General features: G+C 31.9%; 2 protein-coding genes across 2 annotated transcripts; one reads left to right on the top strand and one right to left on the bottom strand.

Annotated features, from left to right (window-relative positions):
* The first annotated feature begins 7828 nt into the window (after nucleotides 1–7828).
* Nucleotides 7829–10324, top strand: LOC144554663 (acidic leucine-rich nuclear phosphoprotein 32 family B protein). The gene is made up of 2 exons (XM_078302981.1): nucleotides 7829–9809; nucleotides 10090–10324. The coding sequence occupies exon 1, from the start codon at nucleotides 7838–7840 to the stop codon at nucleotides 9764–9766; it is 1929 nt and encodes a 642-aa protein (XP_078159107.1). The 5' UTR covers nucleotides 7829–7837; the 3' UTR covers nucleotides 9767–9809; nucleotides 10090–10324.
* Nucleotides 10325–13256: 2932 nt separating this feature from the next.
* LOC144554653 (putative magnesium transporter NIPA2) lies at nucleotides 13257–17602 on the bottom strand. Its single transcript, XM_078302972.1, has 9 exons — nucleotides 17459–17602; nucleotides 17246–17371; nucleotides 16982–17038; nucleotides 15624–15714; nucleotides 14926–15086; nucleotides 14494–14621; nucleotides 14163–14303; nucleotides 13687–13779; nucleotides 13257–13568 (listed from the first exon to the last, which is right to left on the bottom strand). Exons 2-9 carry the CDS (start codon nucleotides 17364–17366, stop codon nucleotides 13395–13397), a joined length of 966 nt encoding a protein of 321 aa, XP_078159098.1. The 5' UTR covers nucleotides 17367–17371; nucleotides 17459–17602; the 3' UTR covers nucleotides 13257–13394.
* Nucleotides 17603–20780: the final 3178 nt, after the last annotated feature.

The raw sequence follows: 20780 nt of genomic DNA, 5'->3' as shown, positions 1-20780 counted from the left end.
TTTTTGGTAAATTGAACAAGAGAACTCTAAGGCTGTGCTCCACAACAGAGGGGTAAATCCCTTATTAAAGGGAAGAAAATAAAGAGATTGGGGGTGAGGCAACCTTCGAACAGTAATTTTATATTCCAAATCGGAGGTGACATAATTCATCAAAAATCAACACTACGCAAAGCGATTTTTACCTCCAAACAGTACTTCTTCACCTCTTCTCCCTCTCCAATTCTTCTCATCTGGGTCTGAAAAAATCATCGAACAATACCGATATAAAATATGCATCTCCCTCACACAGTAATTCTCACTTTCCTTTCTTTCGCATTCCTCCATCTGAAGCACAACCTAAATATCAAATCATGTAGCAAACCTACCACATAGTAAATTCAATACTACGGCATTTGAATTATTTAAAAAATTGTACAAGTAAAATATTCAGACAATGCAGAGGAACTGGATCAAGTTCAAATTGTCTCCCGCTTACAGTTATAGAACCACTGGATATTTAAATACAGAGGTTAATTTGTCTAGACCTTTTTTTCTAATATTTTGTTGGTACAATGATAGAAACGACAAAAAGTTAGGTGTTCATTTGTAATTGTCATAATTTATAACAAAAAGGTACACAAACGAACAAAATATATAAATTCGTTTCCCAAAAATGTTGATTCCGTCGTTTTGCTGGTGCTATGGCTGTTAGATTCCCGTGCGTTTCTAATAAAGAAAATATTTCGTTGTTTCGCGTCGGCTAGAACCATTGGTTTTGTGGTAAAAATTTGATAGTAAGAAATTGACTTTTATCATTCGAAGACTAGTGCGCAATAAGATCAAATATCAATAAAACACATAGAGGAAGGCTATGGTAATATGTATACTATGGATCAATTCGTATTACAGATTTATATTTTATTTTGAAAATTTAAACAGTTAAATATATTTTTTATATGAAAATATATTTTAAAACTAATATTTTATATTTTATAGAATTTGTATTACTATATTTTTATATTGGTAGAAAAATCTTTTCTTTCAAATGATCTATAATTATTAGATCACATGATTTTCTACTTATCTACAAAAATGATAAAAATATTCTAAAAATATTCTAAAATTAAGCATACTTTCATATAAAGATCACGTTTAATTGTTTCAATCGACTTTTTAAACTTTAAAAATAAAGATATAAATTAATAACACAGATCAATATCTAATAAACATATTACCATAGCCTTATTCTAACTCCTAAGCAAAATCCCCTTAGGAAAATGTTAACAAATACATATAACTATCAAGTAAAAACCTAAATTATTTTTATCTTTAATAGCGAGAGATACAAACATATATGCCATATTTTCTTATGAATCTGAGGTTGTCCCCACAAAATATAAATTCTGGACCATCATTGCTTGAATAATTCAAAATTCTCTGCATGTCATGAATATTTTCATCCTAAATTTTAGGATATTGTAGTGCCAAGTTGCAAATTATTTGTTCTATTGTTTCTCTTCGGTTATTTTCACAACACAAACTCTAAACTCTAAATATATAAATTGAGTGAGTCTATGGTATTATGTAAAGCGTTCATCGATCTGTACTACATATTCGTATTTCTATTTTTAAAGTCTAAAAAATAATTTTGAATCGTTCAAAATGATCTCTATGCGAAAATGTGCTTGGATGACACATTTCACAATTTTTTATTATTATTTAAGATAAATAGAAAATAACTTTATAGATTATGGATAATCCAAAAGTAGTGATGCTCTATCTATCTTACAAAATAGTAAAATATATATATATATAGAGTACGGCTAACGTGCTTCCTCTAGCATATGGACCGAAATGCTTCCGGTGGAAATTTGAAATTTCAAAATCCAAAAAGTCGATCTGAACCGTTCATCTTCTTCTCCATATTAATATCTGCTTGGAGACCAAATTTTACATTTTTCTGAAATTTTTTACTATTTATTAAGCCATTTTGAAAATCGCTGATCCAACGGTAGCTTCTGATTTTTACTGTTTGGCAAGCCACCGTTGGATCAGCAATTTTCAAAGTGGCTTAATAAATAGTAAAAAATTTCAGAAAAATGTAAAATTTGGTCTCCAAGCAGATATTAATATGGAGAAGAAGATGAACGGTTCAGATCGACTTTTTGGATTTTGAGATTTCAAATTTCCACCGGAAGCATTTCGGCCCATATGCTAGAGGAAGCGCGTTAGCCGTACTCTATATATATATATATATATATATATATAGAAGTTGGCTAAGATCAAAGTGGTAGTTCCTGAGTTTTGGTGCTATCAATTCTTTTTTTAATTTTCAAAGTTCAAAACATCAATCCAAACCGTTCAAGTTGTTCTCCATATAAAATTGTGCTTGGAGACCAAATTTTACATTTTTCTGAATTTTTTTACTATTTATTTAAGCTACTTTGAAAATCGCTGATCCAACGGTGGCTTAACAAAACAGTAAAATCAGAAGCCACCATTCGATCAGCTATTTTCAAAGTGGCTTAATAAATAGTAAACAAATTCAGAAAAATGTAAAATTTGGTCTCCAAGCACAATTTAATATGGAGAACAACTTGAACGGTTCGGATTGTCGTTTTGAACTTTAAAAAAATAAAAAACGAATTGGTAGCACCAAAGCTCAGGAACTACCACTTTGATCTTAGCCAACCTCTATATATATATAAAATTTGGTCTCTAAATATATTTTCATATGGAGATCGAGATCAGTTTGGATCCATTATTTGAACTTTGAAAACAAAAATACATATCAAGGTTCTAAATAGCAATTAACACATCATCGCGGAAGGGCTAAAAAAACGCTATAATGCCGAAAACGACTGATAGAGTTATAGTTGTCAAAGACCGAAAACACTATAGTGTGGTATTTAGAATACTGGTACAAATTTTCTATTAACAAAATTTGTAAAACTTGTATGAAAATATAAAATAATTAGATGTGATCAATATTGTTTTCTCTACATTGACGTAAAATTTATCATCTTCAGTTTTGTTTTTATATGAATCGGTAAATTAAAAATTAACGGCCATATTTATCTATATAAAATTATCAATGTATTTTTTTAAGATCTAATGCCGATAAAAACAAAGTCAAAATATTATAATCTTTCATATGTGCATGGAGAAAATGATATAGATTAAATCCGGACATTTTTATTAATACCCTAAAAAAAAAGTTAATGATGACAAAAAAATAGATTAAATCTAACCGTTTTATTTTAACATCGGACTTTTCAAATTTTAAATTATTAACGTTTAAAAAATAAAAATAAAAACATAATGATGACAAAAAAGAGACATTTAAACACTCTTAATATGAAATTATCAGGATTTTTTTAGCAAGGAAAAGTCTGCAAAATTTTACTCTTCATTCCTAAATTTTCCATTACCAAAAATGGAAAGGAGTCCAATGCAAATGAAATTCAACAAAAGATATGAAATATTCTCAGATATTGTTTCAAATGTATATCATGTTCTTCCAACAAATGATTTTCCGTGTTATTTTTTTTTGTTACAAACAACGACTGAACAGTAGTGGCGGAGCGACATGAATTCAGAGAAAGTCACTTACCTACCCATGTTCAAATTCTTTTTCAAAATATACTTTTTTGTCATGTCTTTTTTCAGAAAATTACGAAAATATTTGTATTTCAAAAAATTATACAATTACATTTTTTTTTCTCATTTTACAATTATATCTTATTTCATTCTTCATTTTACCTTTTCTATTGCCGTTCAACAAGCTAGGGAAGACTCGTTTCTTTTTCTTTCTTTATGTTTTCTTGTTTTGTTTTTTCTTTTCTTTTTTTTTCGACTATTGAAAGGTTCCCAAAAATTTTATTTATACTATAATTAAAAAAAATCAAAATACTTTATTTTTGAGAGAATTCAAAAATTATCCAGGCTGTCAAATACTCCTGTGGTCACAAGACTGTGGGTCGCCAATTGACCCTGCGGCCCTTGTCTAGGAACCTTCCAATAGATTAGCGGCCCTATTTTTTTTTTTACAATTTTTTTTATTAAAATGGTATCAACGGTCCCAGTCTGGCATTTTAACCCTGCCCATAACAAAATTCACATTACCCTCCTTGTTCTTTGTGCCAGCAAATTGGATTTCAGACAAAAAAAAGTTTTTCGGATCTCTATGCCACTTACAAAAAAATAAAAATGTGGCTGCTAATTTATTGGGAGGTCTCTAGATTGGAACTGTATGGCCAATTGGCAGCCTTCAGTCTTTGAGCCGCAGAGATATTTGACGGCATGAGTAGATTTGGAATTCCCAAAAAACAGTTTTTGATTTTTTTTTTTATTATGATATAAATAAAAATTTCGGGAAAGGTTCTTAAACTCATGTGATACTCTCTATTTTCTCGATCGATACGAGCTAGTCATGAGTCATCTCTGATTTATTCTGTTTTTTTTTTTTACATTATGATTGGGTGGTGGGAAGCTGACAAGTGTGGCTTTAAACAATTTCCCGGTAATAACAGATTTCATATGTAGCACACATACAAATACAATATAGTAAAGTATGGCTATGGTGCTCTGGGTTGCATAGAGGGCTAGGGTGTTATGGCTCAATATTCGAGTTTTTTAAATTGTAACGGTTGATCCAAACTGTTCATCTTGTTCTCTATATTAATATGTGTTTGAAGACCAAATTTTATATTTTTTGGAAATTTTTTACTATTTGTTTAGATAGGTAGAAAATCAAATATCTGAATGGTGCAGAATTGCTTATATTTAATTTATTTCTTTCAAAATAGATTGAATACAATATAATTTGATATAATAGAAAGACTGCGACAAATAACCCGGATCAACATTTTTCAGGCCAAATTTTTCGCAGCTGTAAGACAATTTAATATATTTCTTTATGTATTATTGGAAAAATAAATAAACATGTTTTGAATTTGAGTTATTAATCGCGGTTTAAAAATCACTTCTAAGTAATACATAAAATAATTTGAGTTATTAATCACGGTTTATAATCTATTTTGAAAGAAATATATTAAATATTTCTAATATTTTCATACAAAGAAATTTTTTTTTTGTTTTGTAAAAAAAAAAAATACAAAACCGGTGAGAATCTCACTGGTTTCTTTTCTTGAAACCAGTCAATCTGACAATTTTTGGTTTTTTATACACATTATTTTTGTCAATCTAGAAATTAATTTTATGTAAAATTTTCATTTTTTTTTTCAATCTGACAATTTTTTGACCTTTTATACACATTGTTTGAAGGATGAAAGCTATTTAGTTCCATCTCTTATAAGATGGTAAAACAATGGGTAAAAAATAAAAAGACCCCTGATACACAAATAATACTATGTCGTTAAAGGCCTCTGATAGAATAGACCTATTCATATTGTTTTTGTCTAAATTTTACTTTTTTAGGTGATAATTCATAATGGCATCATCTAATTTATGAATGAAAGAAGTTATATTTAAATGTTATTCTTTATTAAAATGTATATTAGTAATTTATTTTTAATTATCCGAATTATATTCATATCCGTATCTGTTTATGTCCGATATCTGATCCGTATCCGTATCTGTTTAATATATGATTTGTATCCGTATCCGAGACTATCCGTATTCGTATCCAAAAAATTATAACATATACGGATATGGTAAGACCACTATCCGATCCGTATCTGACCATTTACACCCCTATCTATATCATATTTTTCAGAACTCCACAATATCATGTATTTTAAAACCGTAGGTAATAATCAGTTTGAGTTTACTGATTGTCTGGGAGAAAAGGAAGGAGATAATTGTGATGAATGGGGAGGAAGGAGATAATTGTGAGTAACACATCGGGGAGGTTAGAGAGGTGATCGATTGGGCCGGAATCTGTTGGTGAGTTTTGAAATAAATAAATAAATGATTTTGAACTTCAATACGTAATTCTTGAGACACTAAACAACGTTTTTTTGCAATTTTGATTCTATCAGATGCTCGGGGGTAACCCCCCGGGTAAGGTCCCAACCGTCTCGTCCCCCCCCCCCCCTTTTCGAATTGGGGTCATACGTACAAATTCGACTTTCCTAGCCAAAATTATGATTGTTTAAATTTTTTTTTTTTAAAAAAAAAAATGCTTTCGTGCAAAAACACCAATAACGCACCGATGCTTTATGCCCGGTTTAACGACGACAGAAGTGCATCGATGTAATTGCCAAAACATCGATGACGCACCCATGCTCTCTAAGCGGCCATAACTTTATTATTGCCAAAACATCATTGACGTCAAAACATCGATGAGGCATCCATGCTCTCTAAGCGGCCAAAACTTTATTATTGCCAAAATATCGATGACGCATCCATGCTCTCTAAACGGCCATAACTTTATTATTGCCAAAACATCAAAGACGTCAAAACATCGATGACGCACCCATGCAGATTGGCCATAACTATTTTTTTGCATAAATATTTTTTTTTGTCGTCTTTTTTTGTCTTTGAAATCGTCTTTTTTTTTTTTTTCTCTCTCTTTGATATCTGGTGATTTTGAAAGGGAGGAGAAAGAAACGGGGTTTTATAGTGCAAAAACAAAAATTAAATCTCAACCCGCAACAAAATATTGATTATTTGCGGTTTGAGTATTTTTAATAAAAGTCCAAAAACTTAGTTATTTGTGATAAAATATATTAAATATTGGATGTTAATAAAAATGTCGGCAGCCAACAACTGGAACAGAAATGGGGCCAACCATACTGTTTCTTGCACTGATTTCATATATTGATTGATTTTACAGCTCTCTTTAATTTTATCCAACGTAAAATAGTTTGAGCTGTGAACTATTTTTACCTTTTTTATGTTTTTTAGAAGAGAGAAATGTTTCAAAAGGAAGGCACCATGCATTATGATTTAATGATAAAAGAGATGGGGACAAGTAGGGTCACGGGCTGGCGCTAATTGCTCAAATAACGGTCTTATTAGGCTTTAATTTCTCATTAATTATAAGAATCCAATTAGAAAGGAGACGAGAGCTGTATCCTATATTCCTATATAACAATTAATCCAACAATAAATAATTCTTATCAGATAACTGAAAGACGATCAAGGCGATAAGATGTGGGCAATTAATGTATTTATTTTTATAGATTGTCTCAAATTATAATTATATTCTTTCTTTATATTTATGATAGAAGTCCTCTAAGAAAGCCTTTTTCAGTGAAACAAAAGAGTAAATATTTTGACAGAGCAGTTTTGACTTTATACAGTGCACGAACCAACTTTTTTATTTGGTCCTTGCGCTGTATGAAGCCAAAACTGCTCTGTAAAATATTTACCCGAAATAAAGCAAAGAAATTTTTACTTGATCCAAAGCATAATTAACAAATTTTGCTTGCGAAGAAAAACCATCCTCTGAAATTTCTCTCAAGCTGGATCCATTTGAAATTCGTAAAAAAAGAAATCTTACAATTAACCACATGTTTCTATTCTGATTAATAGATAGATTGTCTCAAATAATCATTATATTCTTTCTTTATATTTCTGATAGAAATGAGAAATCCTCTAAGAAAGCCTGTTTCAGTGGAACAGAGGAGTAAATATTTTAACAGAGCAGTTTTGACTTCATACAGTGCACGAACCAACTTTTTTTTTTATTTAGTCCTTGCGCTGTATGAAGCCAAAACTACTCTTTTAAAATCTTTACCCGAAATAAGCAACCAAATTTTTACTTGATTTAAAGCATAACTAACAAATTTTGCTTGCGGAGAAAAACCATCCTCTGCATTTTCTCTCAAGCTGGATGCATTTCAAATTCGTAAAAATGGCAATCTTCTCATTTATGTCTGGATAGCAAATTATGAGAAAAGGCTATAATTCATCCCAAATTTGCTCCAACTTCCCCTTTTTCTACGCTTTTTCTGCCACACCAACAAACAGTTCTGTTTCTCTCTCGTTTGCAACAAAAGCTAAAGTCTACCACCTTGCTCCTCTCTCTTTCTCTACCTTCTCTCCTTCTTCCCTTCCCTTCTCTACCACCTTTCCTCCTCTTTTCTTCCCTTCCACCCCACCATCACATTCGCACATAACCAAACTCACTGTTTCTCTCTCCAACTCTCCTTCTCAGCCCCACCACCAAACAAAAACACTTAAAACCAAACCAGATCAAACAACTACAAGGAAAAGGAAATTCACTCCCAAACAAAAACAAACCATGACCAAAATGCGCACTTCTGACACCTCTCTCATGGCCATGCTTACACATGACCTCCTCTCTCTCACATGCTTCCTCACCTCTCACCCTATCCATTTTGCCTATCTACTATTCTTCTCACCTTACCTCTTCTCTCTCTTTTCTTTTCTCTCACCCCTTCTTATCTCTACTCTTCTCTCTCTGCTTGCAGTTGTGACCATCTCTCCTTACCACACAAATACTTCACATTTGCCATTTGAATTTGAATTTCTGGGTAAAACATGCGGCAGTGCATTAAATGTGCTATGTACAGTACCGGGTCCAAGAAAAGAAAACACAATTGGGATGTTAGAGGAATTAGATGAAATGGTTCTGTCTCCAATTGTTCATGCTTTGGCTGATGTTGAGGTTTCAAGGATTGAATTTGAAGGAATCATGGGTGAATTGTGCAATTCTTCTTCTACTATTGTTTGTGAAGTACAGAATAAGAACCAAGAAGCATTGTTAATAAAAGGCGGTACCGGTACCGGAGAGAATATGTCTGGTGATGAAAATTTGGAGAGTTCAGTGCAAAGCTTGAATAGTAAGTTCTATAACTCTTGTGGTTTTGTTTGTGAATTGGATGCTGAAATTCAAAATGTATTGTTGGCTGAAAGTAACTGTGAAGAAAAGGCGGGATATACTGTTTACTTGGAGAACCATAATCAAATCAGCAACAATCCGGTTAACAACCGTATATCGAGTTTAGAAGTAGAACACATATTTTTAGATGAAAATAGTGTGTCAAGGGAAATAGATTATGAGGAGAGAAATAATGCAAATTTAGAGAATTACAAATCCAAGGATTCTTTGGTTGGTACTGATATGTCAAATGGGGAATTTGATGATTACAAATCATGTGCTAGTGATGTGGAGGGAAAAGAAGGTGAAAGTAATGAAAATTATCCCAAATATGTGAATTTGGAGAATTCTATGCAAACAATTACTAGTAATGTTAGCAATGGTGAAGAAAAATTGGAACCGAAGAGCATCAGAGAATCCTTAATTTGCGGTAGAACTGAAGAAAGGTTGACAAAATCTTTCTCAACAAATCATTGGGAGCATGCAAGGACACCATCACAAGGGTTTCAAAGAGAGGGATCCTTAAAGGTAGTAGATAGAGAATGGAAGAGAACCCTTGCATGCAAACTGTATGAAGATCGAATAACTACTAAACTACGTGAAGAAAGAAAGGTACCGGTTCTGGTCAAAGAGGGGGAAGGAGAAGAGGAAGAGATGGATTTAATTTGGGAGGCAATTGAGGTTAACTCAAACAAGAATGATGGAAACAAGAGGAATACTAAAAATAAAGGAAAGAAAGAGGAAGAGAGAGAAGAGGACAGTGTAGACGAGGAAGGCGAAGAGGATGACGGACCGGTACGGCAGTTGTGCTGCTTACAAGCATTTAGGGTTTCTACAAGGAAGATGAATTTGGGGGTTGGAAGGCCTAATTTGATTAAATTATCAAAGGTTTTGAAAAAAATGTCTGTTTTTCATGTTGGTAGAAATAATAGCAAATTAAGTGATCAAAAGAAAACAGGTGTGATTAAGGGGTAATTAACTTAGAGGCCATGATGTGCTACATTATGAAACTAGAAAGGTACAATATATATATGCCCCTTTTTATTATGAGTTTTTTTGTTATTACAGTCATTATTCTTTGTTAATAATATTAAGTTATTAACAGCAATTTATTAAGCACTATTAGTTCATGTTGAGTTTTATAATGCACCAACTTCCCAAAAGCATTGGATGATGACTTATCATTTGATAACTGACAATGCCATGTATTTATTTATTTATTTTTTAAATTTATGTTCTCGTCATTATACATACACTATGCTGTTTATATTATTTCTGATAAAGGTGCTCTGTTTCAGAGTTTTGGTCGGCAAGGGATTAGGGAAATGGGGGTAATTAAGAGGCAATAAGATGCAACAATTATGAGAATATGAAGGTATCATATCCTTTTTTTCTTTTTCTTTTTCTTTTTTGTTGTTGTGGAATATACAACATTGTCTAAGTGTAAAGTTTGATGTCTTCGTTAACTAATATCTTGTAATGTTAATTTGTTAATTTTTTATTTTCATATGCAAATCGTGGTTGTTGTTTTGTATATATGTTCTTGTTTATCTGGCTTGCTATTTTGCATAGAGTATGTTAATGGATAAAATTGAATTTGTTCTTTAATTTTCTTTAAGGGATTTTTCATAAAAAAAAAATTATGAATTTGGTTTGGTGATATCTTTTGTGCTTTTCTCCTCTTTAACACTGTAGCGCCTCACATGGTTAGTTGTGATGATTGATTCCCTACGCAACATTGTTTTTTCGTGTGCATGGTACCACAAATTTAAAAGGTTCCTCCATGCAATGTCTGCCCTTTTGGGGGCAACATCCATTGCAGTCAATTTATTTCTTTTGAGACCCCACGCCTATAATCTTAATATATAATTAGAGAACATTATTTCCATATTAATATGTATCAAATTTTACATTATTTGGAAAATTTATTAATTTTTTAAATAGGTAAAAAATCACTGTTTTTGTTTTTTTTTTTCCAGAAAATTATGGACCATAAAAATAGTGATTTTGTATCTATAAGAAAATAGTAATTTTTTTTTAAAAAAATGTAAAATTTGGCCTCTAAGCACATTTGAATGGTTCAGATTGACTATTTGAACCTTTAACACTTTGTTTGGATGGAGAGTAGAGGGAGGGGAGGTGAATAATAGAAGAGAATGGAATGAAATAGAAATAGAAATGAATATTAATATATTTAACTTCGTGTTTGGATGATTAATGAGGGAAAATAAATTTAACTTTTATTTTCGTCTTATTTTTTGTTTGGTTCATTAAAATTTTGAAGGTTAATGAAAAATTCGATAGTTGCCGTAGATTTGTGACAAAGAAATTTGGATGAAAATTATATAGGTAAGATATAATATTGAACATTTGTGTCCTTTTTAAAAAAATATTTGCAACAATTTTTTTTTTCCATCCGTTACATCTCAAATCAGAAGAAAAATCGATTATATTAATTACAATGATGCAAGATTAAACATTTTCCCTCATGTATCATTCACCTCTAAAACATGAGCTTTACTTCCCAAAACACCATAACCCATCTCATATAATTATAGGCATTTATTTTAAGTTTTCCCCTCTTTCAAAACATTCCTTGCTAATGTAATGCCACTGGATTAATTAGGATATAATACAACTCAGTAAACAATGCATTTATGCATGTATGATTGTATGGTGTGTTCCTATCTAGTTTCCTGCCTATCCAAGCTAGCTAGTAGGGAACCTCATTGAATGAATTGGCTCTGCTCTGGACGTGTACTTAACAATTTGAAATTCACAAGCACATGTGATCTGGTCCTGATCAGACAAATCAAATCATACCGGACTTGACAGATCTTTTCACATTGCCAGAATGCCAGGTACTAAAGAGCATGCCATTAATTGAACATACTAATTCCCATTGAACTTGCCACTTAATGGGTACAATAATTAATTAAAGAGGGGCCAAACTCTAGACTATATCCACAAGAGCATGCCATTAATTGAACATACTAATTCCCATTGAACTTGCCACTTAATGGGTACAATAATTAATTAAAGAGGGACCAAACTCTAGACTATATCCACGCTCATATATATGGAGCTTATTATGCGCTTCATGTGGCTGCTGTTACTATGCGTTGCACTCAGTCCTTGGCTTGATATTACTAGCAATACTGTGACCATGTCAGCTTCACGTTTCAATCAAGTGAGGCAGCATTAGAGCTAAGCTGGCAAAAGAGTTTGTCATTGTGCAATGTATTTGCAAAGAAGAAGTCATTGCTTGTCGTCCAACACTGCAAAACCCAATAGAGGCACGATTATGGTTTCGGCCTTCGGGTGACAAATTAGGTTCCATCCGGTCCATTTTCAACCAAAATGCGTGATCAGAGATAACACACGAGTGTAGACACTACACACTGAGTTTTTATCCATTGGATAGGAAAGCTTTGTATGAGTCCGAATCTGCTGTAATTCTGAAAGAAATTACAAGATTATGAAATTCCAATATCAACCAGATAAGTTATGTGCGGATCTCGAAAACTTATATGGAAAAGTAAGTTTTCATGCACACATCTCGAGAAAGACCAACGGTTGGAATAGAATTTATAGGGTCTTGTAATTCCCCGAGAATTACAACAGATTTATTTTCTTTGTATGATGGTTCAATTCATGTTTGTCCCAAGCTTAGTAGATCATCAGACGAAAGATGGTTAAAAATGTCTGGTAATGGGCGCCTTTATATGGAAATCAGTAAATTGTTATTGTTAGATTCAATTTTCTACGGTTTACACTCGTATGGTGTTGTATATAATATTAACATATCACTGTCATCTTTTAAGAAATTAGGATTGTTTTATTATTTAGTTGGTTCAATTATTCAAAACAAACTGAGTAAAAAAAATGTAAAATTATATATGCAAACGAAAATCCATGACATAAGATAACAAAGAATAATAATAATCTGACTAAACTTTTTCTGCCGAGTAAGAATAATCCTTTTAATCTATAAGTCATACTTTTAGAAAATTTTGTGGCAAACAACCAAAAAAAACAAAAACCATTTCGTGTGAAAATTGTAACCTTATCTATGAAAAATTTGTATGTCAAACTTCAACCTCACGTAATAAATTTTATATACTTTTAGAAAAAAAAAATATAAACTTTTTATATAGAAAAAAATTGCTCCCTCCTTTAGAAAAATTTGCTATAGTCTTTACAAGGTGAGGAAAAGGGAGAGGCAAATTAAGAAGGATTATGTTTTTCTTTAATTTGATGGTTGAAGGTTAAATTCATAGATGATGGGTTAATTTTAGTAAAATGATAATGGTTGGGTAGATATGAGATTTTCATTTTAGAAGGGCAGATATGGTATTTTTGTACTTAAGGAAGCTTAACAATGCAATTGGGAGTTTTCAGGCTAAAATATACATCAAAATTTTTAGAAGTTCGGCATGTGAAATTGAGTACTAATTTCTATATATTTTGTAATTTGTTTAGAAAAACATCTATGTACATCAACTATTACTAATAAATTAAAAAAAAAACCTATAAATAGGAATTTTTTTTTCTTCCCAATTTAGAAGTAATCAAAATAATCAGTATATATATGGCACCTAATTCATCGAGGTAATTGTGTTGGACTGTCTGATGTTTCCGATCCATTTAGATCAGCCAACTCTGCGGGAGGTGATTTATCTGATTCTTTTGAATTTAGGAGGAAGGTCCCTGCAATTATGACAACAAATCCTAACATTTCGGTCGAAAATTGAGTTCCGCTCTCCACATGCCATTCCTGCAATATCGAGAATTGAAAATTAAGTATATATGATGCACACAGCACTTGTAAATTTACAATAAACCCAGGAATTTGTATTGCATAAAATGTGGAGGTTCAATTCAAAATTTGTTACCTTAAGCATGATCATACTTGCCAAAATGGTGAATATAGTGAAGAGCACAAAGTATACAGGAGAAACAATAGCTGTATTAAAGGTATCCAAAGCCTGCACATAAATTAATATATTTTTATAACTGATTTAATTGCTAATATCTGAAATAAATATTAAAGACATATATAGTATAATGACAATGCATGATTAGAGACATACAATGTTGTATTAATTGGAATTGCAAAGTTTTTCTATGAATATGTACTCACTAGTTTGTTCGAGTACCGAGGTTGAATGGTTTGGTACACTATCTGTACAGTATGATAAACCTACTTGGTATCAATCCTGGATAATGTTGTACCATATCAGTTCAATACCAATATAGAGGAAATAGCCAGTACCATGATACTATGGGTAGTCAGATAATTTCTTTTTTAATTTTGTGTCAGATAATGAATTTGGGGCAAAAAAATATAAAATTAGGGTAGAAATGTAACCTTGTTTAAGTAGTTGAGCTGTACCACCACGAAACCAACGACAATAAAAACGAAAAACCATGTTTGAAAATATACGAATTGATTCTTTTTGCTAAGCACTGATAGCTTTATAGCAATTCCAAATGCTTTTGCACTCATAACCTAAGTATGAAAAACAAGGACGATATTTCAATATACAAATGGCTCAAGCAGTTATTATTATTTTTTTTTTGCAAATTTATCTCCTCAATAATAATTTGATATATTTTTTTCCGATTTTCTTGCAGTGTTTTGGTTCAACTAGAAGAGTTTATGATTTACTTTGATGAAAAAAACTAATAGTTAGATATACCGTAAGAGAACCCATGAGAGAACAGACGCTGATGTAAACAAGCATTTGTTTCTGGCCATAGCGGGGCGCCGCCCAAAAAATTAGTACCAACACTACTATAATAATAATACCACAGTAGACAAGAAAACCTGGAAGTTTACAGGCATAAGAATTATAAGCATAAAAGAGAACAGATGCACACAGCTGTATTGGTTGGGTTCCAAGAAGGCCATACTAAAAGGATATATTAGTATTTGAAGTAACCTACACAAAGGATATATTACAAGTCAAAAGGATGGGTTAGATGAAAAGAAGAATCGTATAAAAAAACAAGGTAAAATAAAATACTGTTTTCGGATGCAGTTGGGCTATTGGTCTGGTAAATAAAGCAACCAAAAGATAAAAAATAAAACAAACAAGTAATCCTATAGAAGGGGGACTTTTGTGAATTACCGGGTTGCGTTGCATAGTGCCAGATTTGCTTAACAGATTCAATCTCTCTTTCTTTAGGTGCATGTAAGGCAATAATAGCTGAACCGACTATGCAAAGAATGCATCCAATCCAACCAGGTTTGTGCAGCTTTTCATCCAATACACAGTGTGCCAGCACTGCACTGTATCATTAAATATTCAATTTATTGAAACTAATTCGGACAGTTTTTACTGGTTAGCTCGTTTGTAGTAATACTGGTCACATTTTTGTCAGGTAAGGTGTATATAATCAAATTACCAGAAGATCCCTTGTAATAAAAACCTTCTAAAATTCCCCAAAAAAAAATGAAATAAAAGGTACATTAGGAAAAAAAAAAAAGCAGTACAATTATTAACCTAGCCAAGTCTTATATCAAATGTACCCATATATTTGTTTATTGGCACTTTATGAATGATTTCAAGATTAATTGAGCAGTCCTATGAATGCTCAAGAAGCTTTCTAAATGTGGTGCGTACTATACAAGTTCCAGGTCAAAACAAATAGGCCCAATACCAGTGCAAAATAGCTGGTATGAAGATGAAAGGCCAATAGACATTTCTTATATGAGATAATAATCCTTAGCAGAGAACGATTTGGCACCAATTAGCTGCCAAGTATTGACAAAAATGGCCAGTTCATGCTTCATAGAAGTGACTCGAAATTAGAACAGTATAATTACCTAACAATAATGCTAAGAGCACCCATCGGGGTAACAAGAATTGCTGGTGCAAATGCATATGCAGCAAAATTAGCTATTTCACCTCCTATCACTGCACAGAAACACAAAATATTAACATCTAGTTTTGGACAGTTCATGGCAAAATTTGCAACTAATGTCATTGTCAATTGTGCATCTTTTTTTTTTGTTCGTGAAGAGGTGTTATTCCACAAATGGGTGGTTTGCAGAGGACTCTAGCAAATCTTGCTAGAAATGTATCACTTTAGTAAACTTAAAGCAAGTCAATTCCTACCGAAAGGTATCATTAGCCGGATCTACAAAGCTAATCTATAAATTAGTTAACTAAAACTATAATATTCCAATATTCTAACAGCATACAGGTTTCGATAGAAATTTTTTCCCCAACAGAGCTATAATTAGTATAGTTTTTTCCTATTTTAATAGAATATATTATTCTTTTATCAAAAAAGAAAAAACAAAATATATTATTCTTCCTCCAAACTCTGATTCTCTACTTTGTTAAATACTTTGACAAAGTTAATCCCAAAATTTGTCCTAAATCAGCTATAAAAGTTTAGCTTCAATGAAAATAGAAAATTGGATCTACTTTTGTGAGAGTCAAGCTGGTTTGACAATGTCAAACCTAATTGGCTTGATTATTTTTCTATGGTTCTTCCTTATGTGATCTCTTATGTTGTTTTAAGACAGAAATTGCATTGGCTACACCAAAACTGAATAATTTTCTAACCGTTATAATATATAACACTGAAAAAAGATCGTGGCTTCTATGCACTAAACCTCCTTTGGCTATCTATTTCTTTGCACTTGTATGTTTCAATTACAAATCATATTCATGTGTGTATAGTATTTATATCAACAAGGTTCATAGATAATTATTTTTCTCTGGATATAAGTTCACTACTATTCCGATGTCAGTTGACATAGGAACAAACTTTTCAGGCAATTCACTTGTAGAGAATCTAACAACACCATAAATTATGAAAGAAAAACTTGATTACATTAAGAGCACATGGGTTGGTACAACATAAAACCAAGATTGCACCAATGAAAAGCTGGAAATTCCCCTGCTGTTAACTTGGAAGCAATGCGCTGCGAACAGCTAAAAAGGTACCCACCTTATTGCTTTCAATTAGATCTAATCCCATATTAAAATGTATACATTCTCAATTTCAAGCTAACTATGGGTTGGAATAGAATAGGTCAAACACCCTCCAATGCACATTACTTGCATTGTACTATACACATTGACATAGTGAATAAAACAAAACATACTCTTTTAGTAAAATAATAGTAAATAATCAAATAAAGAAAATATATCCCTTGATGAATGTACTTACTAGTAATCATTCCAATCCACCATAGAGGCTCATGTAAGTATGAGAAACCACCTGAACCTGAAACAAAGAAACAAATTAAGCAAATACATCGTATTTCCCAACTAAAACAAAATTTTACTAATAATAATCGAACAATATACATATCCAAAAAATAAAGTAATAAAGCGATTCCAATTTCTCGATAATTTGTAATCACAAATACAACTCACAGACAAAAGTAAAAGTGGATCTTTGAAATCAGAATTATGGGGAACAAAATTGAACCTGCTCGCATGCCAGAAAGAGCGGCCTTTCGATGGCCGACCTTCTTTATTACGAAGCTCGAACCGATAAAGAAGCTCGATGAAACCGCCAGTGCCAATCCCCTCGCATTATCCTTCGACATGTCTCCTTCAAATCAAGAAATTCAACCGGGTGTATTAGCAAATCATACTCAGATCAAAACTGTAGAGAAATTGGGGGAGGAGGAGTAAGTACTTCAGTTTAATTTGAAGTAGAGAGAATATCGGTTAATGAAGCGGTGGCACAGCCATCGGGATTCCAGAAAGAGAGAGAGAGAGAGAGAGAGAGAGAGAGAGAGAGAGGCGAGGCCGAATCCCCGCATGTGAAACCCCACTGGGGATTAATGAGGGCGGGAGTTCGCTTGGGATCTCTTGTGGTTTTGTAATTTGTGCGTCGTGTGTTCAAATTGCATTAAGAAGTTCCCATTAAATTGGAGATAGCTTCGAGGCTTCAAGCGGTCAAACCTCCAAGTCCAACTTAATTATTACTTACAAAATTTATTTATTTCGAAAACTAAAATATTTAGTGTGTAAATTATAAAGTTTTCAATTTATCTTTCCTATGTTATCATAAAAAATAGGCCTTTTTAATAATCTATGAGCCAATTTCGTCTCAAACATGCTCATTAACATGTATCATATGTGTGAAGTGTGAACCACATATAAAATATTTTAATAAATTTATATAGTTTTTGGAAATATTTTTGTACAAAATTACACTTTTTTAAATATTTTTTACAAGAGTGACAAATTTTAAAATACATATTTTAACATAATATTATGAAATTAGTTCCAAAGTCTTACATAAAAAAACATCGTGTATATTTATATTTATGGTCTTCAACAATTAAAAAATATTTACTTCATTTTTTTTCATACATCAAGCATACTTATTACAAGACATAGTGAGTTTTATTGAGATTATGTATATGTTGACAATTTATTACTAATTAAAATGCTTCATTTTATATTTTTACTGTCATAAAACCTGATATGAAATAAAAAATTTCATGAAAATAAATGTTAACTTGTTGTTGATACATAGTCATTATATTTTTTATTTACATAAGAAATTTTTATTGAAACTCTAAAGTACCCATATTTTATAGTTAGCTTTCTTTATGACAAAACTTTCACTTTGGTTATAGTCATTGATAGTAGGTATTTAGTCGAAATTATTCGAAAGAAAAATCTATATCTCTGTTTATGTTTAAGATTCGATTGTATTTTATAAAAAAATATGCTGTTGGACAAAAAAAATTAGGGAGGGAGTTTAAATTATATGGGGGCTTAATTTTGAAAATAGATATCTTAAATTGTACATGATTTTATTCTGACAATTGAAGCTCTAGCATTGATTAAATTTAAATGTTCAGTTACCACAATGATACATGTCTATGTTAGTTTGTAATAATCTAGAAGTCAATAATACGATAAATTAATCATAAAGCTTTGTTCATTAATTGAATGTTTATTTATATATCATTTTGTTGCCTTGAGTATTATTGAAATTATGGATCATTTCGAGTTCATGACTGAAATTGTGAAACTCCATAATATAGATAATATATACTCTTAAAAGTCACTGACCAAGGTAATTAGCAGGAACACTAATTACCGCGATAAGGTTAGCATGTGGATTAAAAGATGGTTAAGTTTTACAAACCACCTGACACGAGATGTCATTTTAATCACATGGATACATGTTCTAGGAACATGGTATTTGACAGACCCCGAATGAAATATTAAATAGAATTGTGTTCGTGTCACTAATGTTTTCATTCAGTGTCAAAGTTCTACAGTATGAGGTATTTATCGTTCCCACTAAGAAATATATATGAGTAAGTGTTATCTAACGCTGTCCGTAAAAAGCAGCCATAACGGTAGCATTTCCATATATATAACTTAGCTGAGGAAGTGATAGTCTGCCAAGAATACTACTTGTCCCTCGTATCTCTATACGAGCTATAGCATCACTGGGCCCCTTGATAGAGTTAGATTATCTGCATGCGGTATAATTACAAGAGTAATTATATTTGATAATCTACTCAAGATCAAGAAAAGATACAGTTAACAAGGATGACACATATCTACCTTAAAAACTGATCTGATAGCTATGAGACAGAAGAACTGACACATGACTAATTGGATCGTGATATTGTACAGTACAGCATCATCTGTGTAATTGGATGGTCATGATGTGTTGCCAGATGCCACCCATGACTAACAGAAGTTAAAACAGTTTTAACTCTGTTTACCAACATAACACAGATCCTATTGGGTCACACCATATAGGAGCTACTCGGAGAATCTTACTGATTAATTATAAATTGATTATAATTAATATTAAGATGGTTATAATTAATTATACGTGATATAATTAAATTATAAATGTCATTTAGAATGACAAGCAGAAACAACGGTTAATTTATAAACGTACACGTTACGTTGTATAAAAGTTACCGAACAATAACCGAAAAGAAATATAATTGTACATGACAATTATATATATATGATTTGGAATTTTAATTGTTAATTATGGATTTGAATTATGGGTTTAAAAGCCCAAAATAATCAAAGCCTTAATTAAAATTAAAGGCCCAAAGTCAAAGCCCAAAATCAAAGCCTTTTACTATTCATGCCTTAATGGGCCAAGGGCAAAATGGTCATTTCACACCTATGCCACCTTGCATGACACCTTAGGGGTGTAGAAACATGGAGAAGAGTGTGGAAGGGTGTGGAAGGGGTATTTTGGTCTTTTCACATATTAAAGGATGAGGTGTCAAGGGCTTTTGGTAAATAGATTTGTTTTGAGGGGTATTTTGTTCTTTTGCGAACCTCCTCAAAACACTATAAATAGAGGGGTGAGGGTAGAGAGAAAATTTGCTAATTCACATGTTAATCTGATTACTTTGTTAATCGGTTTTTCTCTCTTCCCTGATTTCGGTTATTACGAGATTCGGAAAAATATATTTTTGCAAACTCTGCGGTATTTCGTGTTTTGCTTTTTAAGTGAAACTGAATAACTTGGAGTCTTAAATATATTTAATCTGTCCCTATTTTGGTGAATAGTGTTTCTGCAGAATTCCGCGGTTTAGGGTATTTCTGGCAGAAGAAGTAAATCGCTCTCCGGTTAGTCCTGGTGGATAACCAATAGAGGTATCACACGTGTGATACTGCGAGTCGATTCCATCCCTGGTGAGGCTCTACTCGCTCGGTCTGCATTCCAACTAAGATTTGGAATCAAGGTATAAATTGTTATATTAATCTATTTAATTTGTAAATAGATTTAATGCTTTAGGAAATCAATTATGGAGTAGATCTGTAAATAGGATTAAACGAATCTTCTTGATTCATTTAATCCGTAGCTTAAGTTAGATGTAAAAATTTTTGTTTTACTCTTTCCGCAGCTTAAGCTAATTAAATGGGTTTGAACCGTTCCTCGAAACCCAACAGTCTAAACTTCTAGAACAAATTCTTGAAATTTAAAACTGTCTAACAATAAAACGAACGCAAAA

The sequence above is a fragment of the Carex rostrata genome, chromosome 1, assembly GCF_964058835.1.
Source record: "Carex rostrata chromosome 1, lpCarRost1.2, whole genome shotgun sequence".
In the NCBI taxonomy this organism is placed as follows: domain Eukaryota; kingdom Viridiplantae; phylum Streptophyta; class Magnoliopsida; order Poales; family Cyperaceae; genus Carex; species Carex rostrata.
This window is presented reverse-complemented; position numbering and strand designations above follow the sequence as displayed.

What these genes read in the sequence shown, in the direction of transcription:
- LOC144554663 (XM_078302981.1), top strand. Translation starts at nt 7,838, where the DNA reads ATGAGAAAAGGCTATAATTCATCCCAAATTTGCTCCAACTTCCCCTTT.
- LOC144554653 (XM_078302972.1), bottom strand. Translation starts at nt 17,366, where the DNA reads ATGTCGAAGGATAATGCGAGGGGATTGGCACTGGCGGTTTCATCGAGC. An exon ending in AGCTCAACTACTTAAACAAG is followed by an intron (nt 13,780 to 14,162) that starts GTTACATTTCTA and finishes ATTTATGTGCAG; the next exon opens with GCTTTGGATACCTTTAATAC. An exon ending in CAAGTATGATCATGCTTAAG is followed by an intron (nt 13,569 to 13,686) that starts GTAACAAATTTT and finishes TCGATATTGCAG; the next exon opens with GAATGGCATGTGGAGAGCGG.